The sequence below is a fragment of the Jaculus jaculus genome, chromosome 12 (genome assembly GCF_020740685.1).
Source record: "Jaculus jaculus isolate mJacJac1 chromosome 12, mJacJac1.mat.Y.cur, whole genome shotgun sequence".
Taxonomy (NCBI): domain Eukaryota; kingdom Metazoa; phylum Chordata; class Mammalia; order Rodentia; family Dipodidae; genus Jaculus; species Jaculus jaculus.
The window spans coordinates 102,630,152-102,644,543 of NC_059113.1; the positions used below are offsets into that span (position 1 = coordinate 102,630,152).

The window sequence follows — 14,392 nt, forward strand, 5'->3', positions numbered from 1 at the left end:
GTATATTGGTCAAAGAGTAAAAGGTGGTCATAAATCAAGGCATTTTCCAAACACATTAGTGAGGGCATGATGAAATTAAGGAAAACTATTCTCGGTTTTAGATACTGCCCAATAACATTCTTAACTTGGGTTGTGAAAGTGAGTGGTAAGGCTAATAATGCATTCTAAAGTTTAACCTGGTAGTCAAAGGATGTTCGGTCAGATCTGCTAGAAGATAATATATTTGCAGCTGAAATCCAAACACAAGAGATGACTGGTTCATGCTCTAGGTGTACGGTTTTGTCTGTTTCATCACATCAAACGTGGATTAGAACACATTGCCTTCAGAGGTTGGGAAAGTGGATCGGGGGGATGGATAGATCACTTGCTGTGCACAAGCATGAGGCCCTGATTTTGGATCTCTAGAACCTACATAAATGCTTGGCAGACACAATGGCCTGGTGTAATCCCAGCACTTCAAGGTGGGGAGTAGACTCACCAGAGTGGCAAGCTCTGGGTTCAGTGAGAGACCTTGTTTCAATAAACAAGATGGGAAATGGTTGAGAAACACACCCACCATCCACTTTGGTCCTCCACAAAGAACCGTGTGCACACCTAGAGAGCACGCACACATGAACATATATACAAGTAAAAATAAAAAGACTTTTCAAAACTTGATACAACATAGCTTATGAAACCATTAGTTTTAAGTGATGGAGTTAGTTAATTGTGGAGTGTTTATATTTTGTTGTTGTTGTTTTCAAGTATCGTCTCACTCTAGGTCAGGCTGACCTGGATTTCACTCTGTAGTGTCAGGGTGGCCTTGAACTCTTGGTGATCCTCCCACCTCGGCCTCCCAAGTGATGGGATTAGAGGTGTGTGCCACAACACTCGGGTAGTGTTTGTAATTTTAACACTTAACTTTTTTATTGTGTTTCTTTATATAATTGTATACTCTAGAACACAGAGTGCAGATAGTATTTCTAGATGAGTTATAAAGAGATGGTTTGGCAGTTAAGGTGCTTATCTGTGAAGCTAAGGACCCAGGTTTGAATTCCAAGTAAAGGCAGAAGCATATGGTGGTATATGAATTGAGTTCATTTTCAGTGGTTAGAGGTCCTGGCATATCCATTATCTCTTTTCTCTCTCTCTCAAATAAATAAGTAAAAATTTAAAAAATTAAAAATATATTTTATCCTCATAGTTTATCATTTTTCCTTCTTTTTTATTCATTATATACACAGTGTATATAGTCATGTTGGTAACATCATTAGCCTCCTCCTCCCTCCACAGGGACCCTCCTCATTGTGGAATATGGGTTGTGCATTGTGGGGTTAGCCATCATTTCTAGCAGTAAACACTAACTTTCCCTCTTCCTTTAAAATACTTTTACCTAATATCAAAATTGTGACCCTGCTTAATCAATTTCTATTATGATTCCCAGTTTAATTTTATTTTTTTGCATTAAAACCAATTTAAGAATCTAACACAAAGTGGCTATCATCCCCCAAATGGGCACAGTAATAAACCATAAGAAATATTTTTATAGGAAGCCTTTAGAAACATTATTCTTCTCTAGGGATTGCATAGTTTGGAACTGATTTTTCTTTACTCTTCTGTGAAACCATTCACTTGTGAGCTCTTGATAAAAGCCATATTTGGAATTTATTCCTTCATTAATAATTGAAAAAATGTTTTATCAGAAAATATTCTTAGTTGATTCTTAATCTGATGGTTGATTTACATATACTTACCTGTAGAAATATTGTTGGAAAGACATGGGCATATTTTAGCAAGATTTCTTCTGTATTTACCTACTTTCTTTTTTCTTCTTAAACTGGGAATAGTTCATATCTCTGCTATGTATTTTTTAACTTTCTTTTTTCTCCTTTTATTCTTTATTAATTATGTACATGCTCAGTTTGTAAGCAGCCATATTGGTATCATCGTTAGCTTCCTATCTGTCCTTCCCCCTTCAAAGGGATCCTATTCATTAGGGATTGTGGCTCATGTATTATGGGGTAGCCAGGGTAGCCATCAGATATAGGAAAGAGGCAACGTCTCTGTGCTTAGCATCCCAACTTATGGCTCTAACAATCTTTCCACCCCTCTTGAGCGAATTTCCTTGAGCCATGTTGGGTTTGTTTTAAGTCTGCTTCAGCAATGAGATCTTGGGAGCCTCTGTGTCTCTGGATCTCTGGTTTGGGAGGAGTTAAATGTTCTCTGTGCCCATCTCCTTTATCATTGTGCTGGCACCAGGTTCACCAAGAAAACAGCACTCTTGCTCATTTCCCCAATTACTCTATGATTTCAGCTGGGCCCCTGGTGAGGTGCGATGGGCTGAATCTCTCCTCAGGTTCTGGGTCTGTCTGAAAAAGAGAATCAGATTCTCCAATGGACAGTGAAGTCAGCTCCAGATAAATGGGATGTCCATTATTATTTTAGAGGGAGTTTAATAGGTATAGGCCCTCTTGTAGCCCAAGATTGGTGGGAGCTTGACATTGAAGAATGGACTTGATTTTTGGATATGATTCTGATTTGTTTCCCAGCTCCAGGTATGAGTTCTGTTCTACTGAATGGATTGATTAGCCAAGTCAAGAGCAGTTGGTTATCCACCATGGCTTTGTGCCACTGTTGCACTTGAGTGAGCATCACATCAGGTTGTTTGCTGTTGAGTAGCTTAGAACACGAGTTGCTTGGACAGATGTTGTACATTTTCCCCTAGTTGCTCATGTAGCACAATCTGGCACTAGACGAGCTAACTGTCTGGGGACTGACTCTCTTCCAGATTCCAGCCAGGTCTCTCCATGTTCTGTACAACAGCCTATGGTGTCTTCGGCAGTAGGGTCTTACCATTAACCTTTGGTGGGTCATCAAGTGCTCTGACTGAAATCTGCCTTCTTTTGGGAAACCTTGTGGGTCTCTTTGGTCAACAGCTCATTGTGGATGTTAGCCATGTGGTGGTGCTGGGAGTTATAGGACAGCACGCAGGGAAAAGAGGGAAGAAAAAGATAGGCAATTAATATAAAAGAAAAGGAGAAAGCAAGAGGAGAGAGAGGAGGTTTTTACTTGAGTAAACACTGCAGAGAACCAGCAGGATTTGTACTCTGTAAGGAGATCATTGATGGGTTGGTGCTTCCAAGGCAGGCCATGTTCATCTTTGCTGCATTAAGGCAGATGATATTTTCTCAACATCACCACAACAGGGTATCCCATCTCCCATGCAGTTCTTCAATTTGATCTTGCTCAGGCCCCGTTAAGAGCTGCAATTCTAAGGGGCTGGGGAGATGGCTTTGTGGGTAACAATGCTTGCTTCACAAGCATAAAGACTTGAGTTCGACCCCCAGCTCCCTCATAAAGTCTGGGCATAGCCGCATACACCTGTAATCCCATGCTGAGGAATGTTAGAGACAAGCTTACTGGAGCCTTGCGGCCAACCAGTTTAGCCAGAGATCAATGCAGGCTTCAGGTTCAATCAGAGGAAGAAGGCAGACATTAAAGGGAACTGAAGTCTTCCTGTGGCCTCCACACACATGCATGGTCACAGGGCACACACATCTGTATGCACACATGTAAACAAGCACATGCATAGACATGCATGTGCACATCACACACTGGATCACACACCAAAAAGAAAAGAAAACAAGAAGTAAAACTGCCCTTCCCTTGACTTGAAGTTAGCTTTCTTTCATGATTATTTGGCCAGAAGGACATGACATTTAGAGGCTTCCGAGTCTATGGCATGAGAGGTTTTAAGGTTTATTCCTGAGGATGTGAGAAGAGGGATTACTGGGGTGCTCCATCTGTGAACCCAGACGTCTGCAATGACCAGTACAAGCAACATAAGAACCACCAGACTTGCTCAGGCGACATGTCCACCCTGGAGCAGGCCATACCCTGGCCATTCCAGGGATCCATTGAAAATCTGACTCCCACTGCAGTGTGATGACACCATCTTTTAGTAACATGAACATGAGCAGACCCTTCCAAGTGTAGCCCGACAGCCCAAAGAACCACCACACATAACAATTCGTAGTTTTAACCAGTGAACTTTTGTATGACTTGGTATCAAATTGAAAACTGAAGTTTTGCTCTGCATTTTTTTTTTCCCCCTTTCATACTTCGCTGGTTTCGTGGGAACATATGTACAATGAGCCCGGAGATTTGAATAAGTCATGTGTGATTTGATAAGGCAGGCCATCTGGGAATGACCCTCAAGTCATGTCTATTTCATGTTCATTACTGCCCTAATAATTTCACAAATAAAATCAACAACCAAGGCTTTTCAGGTGTACCAATTTCACAGATTTCAAAAACAAACAAAAAAAAAAACACTTTAGTTGAAAAATAAACAGACAGAATACAGTTGTAGAGACCATTAGGATTAAATGTATATGCCTATGTGAGGAGGCATTACGATCTTATTAGAAAGTATAAACATTCTCTAATTTGCTGCCTGAGACCCTGTCTCCATCAGCTGATCTGGCTATGTGGCAGCTGCACTCACTGGATTCACATGTACTTGCCTGCGTCAGCCAGCATTCCTCCATCCAGCCTGCAATTAGGCTATCATAAATTATAGTTGGATCAAGTTTTGGCTTATGAAATATAATATTGTGTCTTGGCCAGCCCATCGTCAGCAGTGTGGCATTGATGACTGATCTAATTCTTAAATGTTTGTGCAAAGAGCTATTTTTGGATGCACTAGGATTTTCCTGAACAGCTGTAAAATTTTAATACTTCCCTAAATTATTTATATTTCTTAGAGAAGAATGCACTATTTGCTTTATTTTTATCTTTTCAATTTCAAAAGAAACTGTTTTCTCCGCATCAAAAAAGTTGATTTCCATAAGCTTCGATTTTAAAACTTGATATGGGGGCTTACTTTCATATGAAACAAACAACAAAAATCTTTTGAGGGAAGATAAATAGTTTATAACTAGAAGACTTTTTTTCTCTGAGTAACTGTTATATATTTTTAAGGTCGGGTCTTATTCTAGCTCAGGCTGACCTTTAATTCACTATATAGTCTCCAGGTGGCCTCGAACACATAGTGATCCTTCTACCTCTGCCTCCTGAGTGTTGCGATTAAAGGTGTGCACCCCCATACCTGCCTTAATGGTAATATTTTTTAACATGAGTTTAAAGGCAAAGGTAGACTTATTTTACAAAGTGTGTCAGTTTGAGTGTGAATCCTTCTATGTCCCACTGCCCATAGCCTCATATGTTTGGGGTTAAAGACTCATGCTCAGTTCCTCTCTGTTAAGCCTTTGAGAGCCTTCCTAGAGGAGTTGTACTACTGGGTGCAGACTTTGAGGTTTATTTGACCAGCCCTCCTGTGTACCCAACTTGTTAGCTCACTGTTGCTGCTGCCTCCCAGCTGGTGTGACAAGTTGTGAGGCCCAGCCTTTGCCTTGCCATGCTTTCTGTGCCATGGTAACACTTTCCCTGGAGACTAGAAGCCAAAAGAAACCCTTTCCTCTCAGCAGCTGCCTCTGGTTGGGTGTTTTATCTCAGAAGTGATAAGGAAACTGCTACTCACAGGTAAGTTAGGAATGTTTGACTATTTTTTAACCTTTAAAACATTTCTTTGAGAGGATAGTCTGATAAATACATAGAGTTTTAAAGATATTTTTTACTTAAAGAATTTCAGTGGCTCTGGTACAATTTATTCTTAAATAGGGCAATCCATTGTTTTCTTTAAACTTTTCATTAGAAAGGTTTCACCTCAACCAACAACTCTAGAAGAAAAAGTAGAACATTTCACGAACCTTTTTTGTCTGTGCTTTCCTTTGGATACGGATGGCTTAGCCCATTTGGCTCAGTCTTGCTTATTTTTTGTTTCAGTTTTAAATTCCAAAGTGAATGTTCCTTATAAAACCATATTACATGATTCTTATTAAGAACTGTTGGTGTTGTCTTGCAGTTCATATATGTGAAAGGCAAAAAAGAAAGAACTAATGGAGAAAGAGAGAGGAGGAGAGTGATTGAATGGATAAATGAGACTTTTAGAAGGAATTTGTCTTAAGATTTCCTTCAGTTTTTAATTTCCATGATATTCTACATACCAACAATTCTTTTTTAACATTTATTTATTTATTTATTAGAAAGAGGCAGATACAAACTGAGAGAATGGTCATACCAGAGCCTCTAGCCACTGCAAACAAACTCCAGATGCATGTGCCACCTTGTACATCTGGCATTTTGTGGGTACTAGGGAATTGAACTAGGGTCTTTAGACTTCACAGGCAAGTGCCTTAACTGCTAAGCCATTTCTCCAGCCCATAACAAAAATTTTCTTTTGTACCCCTTAGTATAAAGAAGATTCTTGCTGGGCGTGGTGGCGCACGCCTTTAATCCCAGCACTCGGGAGGCAGAGGTAGGAGGATCGCCATGAGTTCAAGGCCACCCTGAGACTACAGAGTTAATTCCAGGTCAGCCTTGACCAGAGTGAGACCCTACCTCGAAAAACAAAAAAAACAAACAAACAAACAAACAAAAAGAAGATTCTTGAAGGATAAAAAACATTTCTTGAATCCTTTTTTTTTTGTTTCAACCATTTTATTTTATTTTATTTTATTTTATTTTATTTTATTTTATTTTATTTTATTTTATTTGTTTGAGAGAGGGTGGGGCAGATAGAGAGAGAAAAGGTATGCCAGGACCTTCAGTTGATGCAAATGAGCTCCAGACACATACCTACTTTGTGCATCTGGCTTACGTATGTCCTGGAGAATCAAACCTGGGTTATTTGTCTATGTAGGCAAACACCTTAACAGCTAAGCTATCTCTCCAGCCCTCTTTTCTTAGATTTTTTGGGGCCTAGCCCTCATGTGTGCATTTCTGTGGCTCATTATGAACTGTTTTTTAGATGTTCTGAAAGTAAAGTCATGAGGTTGTGGATTTCTGCACATGATCATGATATTTGTGCCCATTTTTGGCAGGTCACTTACAAAAGAAAATTTTCATTTTTTTTTGAAATATTTCATAATCTTTAAATGTATGATACTTATGTACTTCTCAAAGGAATACTAAATTGTTTCTTATGTATTTGCAGTACACTAAGTCTGGAAGCCAAACATAGTTTCCTAAGAGACCAGAACTATTTTTTTTTCTTTTATATCTCAAGTGCTGTGGAGAAATAGACTGATGGGTACAAGGGCTGCTTTCAGTGTGCTTGTATAGAATGAGTTCACATCAGAACACTTAGAAGTGGAATTAAACAGACTAAACTTAGGTATCTCAACTAAAATATTCCTCCATCCCCCTCCTGAATCTAAGGAAATTAAGTACAAACATATTTGAGATTTGCTTCAGCCTTATAGTTTCTTTAAAATTATGTGTGCTGAAAAGTTTATGTTTACATTGTCCATGTCTGGCTTTCAGCCACATGGACAATTTTTTTTTTGAATTGTCTGTGTAGTTCTTTTTTTCTCCCCCTATACTAGCTTCCATAGGTATAATTAGGAATAAAAGAGAGCATAGGATTTGAGATGAAGCTTATCTTCCCAGAGACGTATTGCTACAGCCAGGTGGATGAGTGTACGGCACTTTGGATGGCATCATCAAATGCTGCAGAGATTCTTGTTCTTGACAGTTCTGCTTGTCTGAAGTTTCACAGCAAATGCAGACCAAATGTGAGGCTGCCACATTTTTAGCAGTATAAATGTACTAAAATAAAGATAATTTCTTGGAATACACAGGCTGTGGTAATCACTTTAGTGTTGAGAGAGTAAAACTTAATAAAGAAAGGTGTAATTCAAGAACCCCCAAGAGTATTTCTTTTTAGTTACCATCTAAAGAACATCAATGTTGCATTAAGTGGTGTTAAATGTTTTATGCTCCAAGAAAGCTCTTTACTTGTCCATGTAATTAATTGTAAATTCAATAAAACCACGTCCTTGGAGGATAGTTTACCACAGAAAGACTTAAACCATGAACACAATCACTCAGCATTTCTAGTAGCCATCTTGCCTAAGGATGCATTTGTGCAGTATTTTGTCTTTGTGGAAACCTTAATACCAACCATACCCTTAATCAAAATAAAATCTCTCTGTCGCCACTGAAGATGAAGGGACTATGTTTAGTGTTGACTGTGAGAGGTTTGGCAAACTGTTTGAGAAATAGACCTTCCTTAGTGTCAAGGGGTCAGTAGCAAAAATGGTGTTATTTGTCACTGTTTTTTTGTCATTCTGTGCCACCAGTTTGCCTTCATATAGAAATGACCTGATGATTCAACGTGAAAATAGAGGAATATGGAAGTGATGCTGGCATACTGTCTGGAATGTTTAAAAGTTTTGTATAGGGACACTTGAAAAAATATTAAAATATCTTAGAAAGTTTCCTGTTCTATTCTAATTTGATTTATTTTACTTGTTTATTTGAGAGAGACAGAGAGAAGACAGGCAGAAACAGTGAATATGTCAGGGTTTCCTGCCACTGCAAACACACTCTAGAAGAATGTGCCATCTGTGCATCAGGCTATACATGGATAATGGGAAACCAAACCCAGGCTGTCAGACTTTGCAAGCAAGCACCTATATCTATGCAGCCATCTCTCTAGCCATTGCTCTTTTCTTCTCTCTCTCTCTCTCTCTCTCTCTCTTTTTTTTTTCCTTAATGGACACAACACTACCTGGGCCAAGATATATTAGAGGATGCCCTCAGTGTGGCCATAAAGTCAGATTTTGTGGAAAATAGAGATAAAAATAAGTCTTCTGACAATATTTTTTTTTTCTGAAAAGATTTTCTTCACAAGATTTTACACATCAAAGCATATCCCTGCATTTGGAGGGTTATGAAGAGTTACCCTTACTCATCCCTTTCACAGCAAAGGATTTCCATGACAAGAAAGCTCTGTGCATCCTAGTAAAAGAAGACCAAGTTTCTGGCACTTGTCAGTTGCAAAAACAGTCTGGTATGGGGTCTCCTCTGTAGTTACTCTTAAACAGCCCAGCATCTTCTAAAGGCAGTCAGGATAAATTCATGTTTTCATCACAAATTAGCCTAACTTGATTTTCACGTGTGAAAATGGGGAGAAGAACACAAGATTCATTATGGGTGGAGGGAATGTAAAATGGCACTGATTTATAAGTCAACGAGCAAACACACGCATGAACCTAGGCCAGCGGCCGGCCTTTCTAACCAGGCGATGCTTGCATGTGTCCTGTGTGCTGCCTGCATGCAGACATGTGTGAACTCAATACTGTTTAAAAACTCATACTAGGCTGGAGAGATGGCTTAGTGGTTAAGGCACTTGCCTGCAAAGCCAAAGGACCCAGGATTGATTCTCCAGGACCCACATTAGCCAGACAAGGTGGCACATGTGCCTGGAGTTTGTTTGCTGTGGCTAGAGGTCCTGGCACCCCATTCGGTGTCTCTCTGTGTTTCTCATTCTCTCTCCTAAATAAAATAAAATATCTTTAAGAAAAACTCCTGCTGGACTATGGACACCATCTATTGTAGCAATGTTTGTGCAACTCAGTTTTATATTTTAGTATATAATATAAGACATGGAGGAGTTTGGCATATTCTAAATTAATGGCCAGGTTATGTAGCAATTACCTTCACACTCCTGGAACAAATACTCAACCAGAAGTAGCTTATGGAAAGAAGGCTTTGATTTTTGTTTTGTTTTGTTTTGTTTTGACCTACTTGTTGAAGAGGAAATATCAGCCTGGTGTGGAAAGCATGGTAAAAGTGGATAATATCACATTTCCACAGAAGCAGGCAGAAAGTAGTCTTAGTGGTTTTGGAATTAGGCAGTATTATATTCCAAGACATTCTTGCTAGCAACACACCTCCTCCAGCAAGACTCCTTCTCCCAAAGGCACCAGGACTTTCTCAAATGCCATCAGCTTGGGACCAAGTATTCAAAGCACATGAGTCTGTGAGAATCATTCCATTCAAATCCCCCAGGCTACAAGAATAGAAAGCTTGCTGGCCGGTTTACCAGTTTTCTAAGAGGTAATAATCTTACCGATGTACCATGAATTTTTACCTAGATTAGGGGCTACTGATGAACAATAATTACAAAAGGAAATTACACTTCTTTAATTTATAATTTGTGTCTTTAACTTTTTGAATATTACTCCTCACAGTGACATACTTGTATTTCAATACGTTTAGCATTTTGGCATGTGTTTTTTAAAAGTTAATTTGGGATGTAGTACAAACAGAAGGGTGATATGTGGTGTGGACCTTCTCTGCCCTTTACTATAGCAAGCAGTGACAATCCTACACGTCTGGAAATACGCCTGACTTTGTTGCACCAGTGACTAGATCTTTTCCTCTGATCCATATCACCTGCTTATTATTTATGGAAATGCTCCATTAATAATCCCACCCATTTTGTCTCAATTTTGCTGTGTAATTTTCAGTCTTTTATAGGGTACTTACCTGTGCTGATGTCAGGGAAGCAGTTGAAGAGTCTGCTGGGTGGGGCTGACTCTGTAGTCTTATCTAGGAACTCTTAGCTCCCTTGGCTGATGTCCATTGCCACAGTAGAGGTACTGACTCACCATCGTGCCTTCCTCTTCCCTGCAGAACCTGGATGCCCTGCATGATCACCTTGCTACCATCTACCCGGGAATGCGGGCACCTTCTTTCAGGTGCACAGACGCGGAGAAGGGTAAAGGACTCATTCTTCACTACTATTCAGAGCGGGAGGGGCTGCAGGACATCGTGATTGGGATCATCAAGACGGTGGCTCAACAGATACATGGCACCGAGATCGACATGAAGGTAATGTCCACTGGCAACAGAGACACTTCTAAACGCAGGTGACATTTGGAATATTTAAAAAAAAATCTTATTTATTTATTTATTAGAGAAAGAAAGTCAAATAGGGAGGGAATGGGTGCATCAGGGCCTCTAGCCACTGTAAATGTATTCCAGACACAGGTGCCATCTTGTGCATCTGGTAGGTACTCGGGAATTGAGCTTGGGTCCTTAGGCTTCACAGGCAAGCACCTTAATCACTAAGCAATCTCTCCAGCCCAATATTTGAAATATATTAAATGGTGCTATCTGAATTGACCTGAGGTGATTGCTGCTAATGAATCTCACTAAATGTTTAACGAGCAGGGTACAAAGACCAGCAATCTTGGGCTAGAGAAACAGCTTGGCAGTTAAGGCACTTGCCTGCAAAGCCGTAGGACCCACGTTCAACGTCCCAATACCCAGGTAAGCCAGATGTACAAGGGGGCACAAGCATCTGGAGTTCATTAGCAGTGGCTGGAGGCTCTGGCACACTCATTTTCTCTTTTTCTCTTTCTCTCTCTCCCCTTGCCTATTTCTCTCTCAAATAAATAAAGAAAAATAAAATATTTAAAGACCAGCAATCTTCATCTATTTGGATTTTGGAATCTATTATACAGGGAATTGTTTTAATTTTTTTTTATTTATTTATTTGAGAGCAACAGACACAGAGAGAAAGACAGATAGAGGGAGAGAGAGAGAATGGACGCGCCAGGACTTCCAGCCTCTGCAAACGAACTCCAGACGCGTGCGCCCCCTTGTGCATCTGGCTAACGTGGGACCTGGGGAACCGAGCCTCGAACCGGGGTCCTTAGGCTTCACAGGCAAGCGCTTAACCGCTAAGCCATCTCTCCAGCCCCAGGGAGTTGTTTTACCTTGTGATGTTTGCTTTTCTAGTTATCCAGAGAATTTAAATTAAATCTTAGCTTGCCTGTAAGCACATGCCAGCTGGGAAGCCAGAGACTGTATGACTGACTGACTGACTGAGAGTTTTAGTGTGCAAGCTCTCCATAATGAGGATGGGCAAAAGCCAAGATAGTATAGAATTAGATACAATTATCAGAGATTTTTTTTTTCCATATGGATTTTTTTTTTTGTCTGCCTTAAAATGAAGTTGGAACCTTTCGTTTTGTCAACTCTTTTTTTTTTTCTTTCTTAACCAAGTTATTCTGAGAAAAGTATCCATTTCTGATCCGTTAGAAACTGTTTGGCTACTGATCAAACATGCTGTAAGTTGTGAGAGGCAAACTCCAGGTGTTTCTATAGCAGCTGCTCAACAAGGGGAATCATGGTGTTTATTTATCCCTGGCCCTTGTATCCTCCCCCCCCCCCCCGCCCCCTTGTGCTCAGCACGGAAAGCCACAAGTGCTATTCTTCAAGGGCCCAAAGCCTGAGCCACAGTGGATACAAGGACGGCCAGTTTGGGTCGTGTTCTGTATGAGATAGGTAACACTTTGTTAGTTACTTCAAGGTTGCTGTAGTGCACACACACACACACACACACACACACACACACACACACAGCTCAGAACAATTAAGTGGAGCATGGTGTAGCATAAATTCACCATATTAAATTTGATTATATTAGAAAAGACTCCCATATATGTCATTTAATTATATTATGTCATGTCAGATTTCATAGTTTCCTGACCTTTAGGAAATGGTGTCAATTTTTTTTTTTTTTTTTTTTTAGTTTTTACCTTTACTTTTTCATTTTTAAAAAAAAAAAAATATACATATTTTATTGGCAACTCCTATGCTTACAAACAACAAACCATGGTATTTCCTTTCCCTTGCCTACTTTCTCCTCCCTCTCTCCATTAATCTCTCTTTTAATTTGATGTCATCATCTTTTTCTCCTATTTTGAGGGTCTGGTGTAGGTATTGCCCAGCACTGTGAGGTCTTGGATATCACAGCCAATTTCTATCTGGAAAGTTGTATGTAAGAAGTGCTAACTTTCCTTTGGTTCTTACATTCTTTCCACAACCTTTTCCACAGTGGACCTTGAGCCTTGGAGGATGTGAGATATTATTTTACTTTTATTTACTTATGAGGTGGGGAGGGAGAAATCAAATGGACTCACCAGGGCCGCCAGCCACTGCAAACAAACTCCAGATGCAAGTGCCACTATGTGTGTCTGGCTTTTAGGGGTTCTGGAAAGTCAAACCTAGGTCCTTGGGCTTTGCAGGCAAGTGTCTTATCTGCTAAGCCTTCTCTCCAGCCTGTGTTGTCAATTCTTACATAGAATGCAGTGATTTCCTGGTGCATTATTCACTATTGCAAATGTTAGAATGGAGAATGATGAGGGACATGACATGGTAGCATGCAAAGATAATTAAAACTTAAAGCATGATACAAAGACTTTCATCAAGCTGTGGAAGAAGCAAATAAATAGAAAGTCACACAAATCAGGGCATTCAGAAAAGGCAATAATGTGGTTATTATATGGGAGGCTGGCAGCGTTCACATTCTACACAAAATTTATATTTTTGCTTAATCATGTGTCTCATTTTGTAAAATACTGAGATTTTTTTTGTGGTATTCAGTTATTTAAATTTATAATATTAACTAAATTATTTGCATTTTATAAATATATTCTTACATAATGTAGGGAGAGCCACCTTAATGGGAAAAGTCTTCCATATCTAATAAGAATATTTAGCTTGAAACACTATAATAAACTGATAAATGAAGATTAGTAATGATATGCCAGTATTTCCATGAAAAAATATATACAATAGTCCCAAAGGCATTTGCAACATCTGTTTTTTGTTTGTTTTTTTTTTATAAAATCTCAGGACATGCTACAGTGAACTCCTTAAAAATGTAAAAAATGAGTAACATATTTTCTTCCTTCTCCTACAGCTGAAGAAAATATTCCTTCAAACATTACCTTTTTTGAGGTCACTACAGTTGGTATAGAAATTCTTTCTTAGAGAAGGGGCATCCTACTTTCTATTTCTTAATCTCAGTAAAAAAAATAATTCTAAATTTTAGTAATATATTTGCATTATATTAGCAATGCAGTTATCCCTTTAAATATCATTTTCTCACAATTATGATTATTTTTATTGTGGTTTCCTGTGTATGGAATTGAGTCAAAATTAAAGCAGAGACAATAATTTTAAATTTAAATTTTTTGTTTATTTTTATTTATTTATTTGATAGTGACAGAGAGAGAAAGAGGCAGATAGGGAGAGAAGAGAGAGAATGGGCACACCAGGGCCTCCAGCCACTGCAAATGAACTCCAAACATGTGCACCCACTTGTGCATTTGGCTAACGTGGGTGCTGGAGAATCGAGCCTTGAACCAGGATCCTTAGGCTTCACAGGCAAGCGCTTAACCGCTAAGCCATCTCTCCAGCCCCCAGAGTCAATAATTTTAAAAGCATTTTGTGCACAGTGGCAGTTTATCCTTCTGAAAAATCAATTAATCAGAAACCTTCCTATTTGTGGCCCTCACCAGACTGGTACTGTAAACTTGCCAAATGGCAGATTAAAAGTGATAATGCATATGCTTTAAGCATGAAATTACATCATTTAATTTCCCAGTCTTTGAATATTTTTTTAAATCACATTACTTAGTGTGACTGTGCATGGCATGCAGGCTGTTTACCATACAAATGTCCCTAGCTAGAAGGCTAAGGCTAAGCT

General features: G+C 39.3%; 1 protein-coding gene across 1 annotated transcript in view; it reads left to right on the forward strand.

Annotated features, from left to right (window-relative positions):
* The window catches only part of Gucy1b1 (guanylate cyclase 1 soluble subunit beta 1), a 50,162-nt gene that overhangs the window by 20,574 nt on the left and 15,196 nt on the right, over window positions 1-14,392 (forward strand). Inside the window, exon 5 of the mRNA XM_045131439.1 lies at window positions 10,525-10,722. Within this exon, the coding sequence (XP_044987374.1) occupies window positions 10,525-10,722 (198 nt within the window). The remainder of the gene's footprint in view (window positions 1-10,524; window positions 10,723-14,392) is intronic.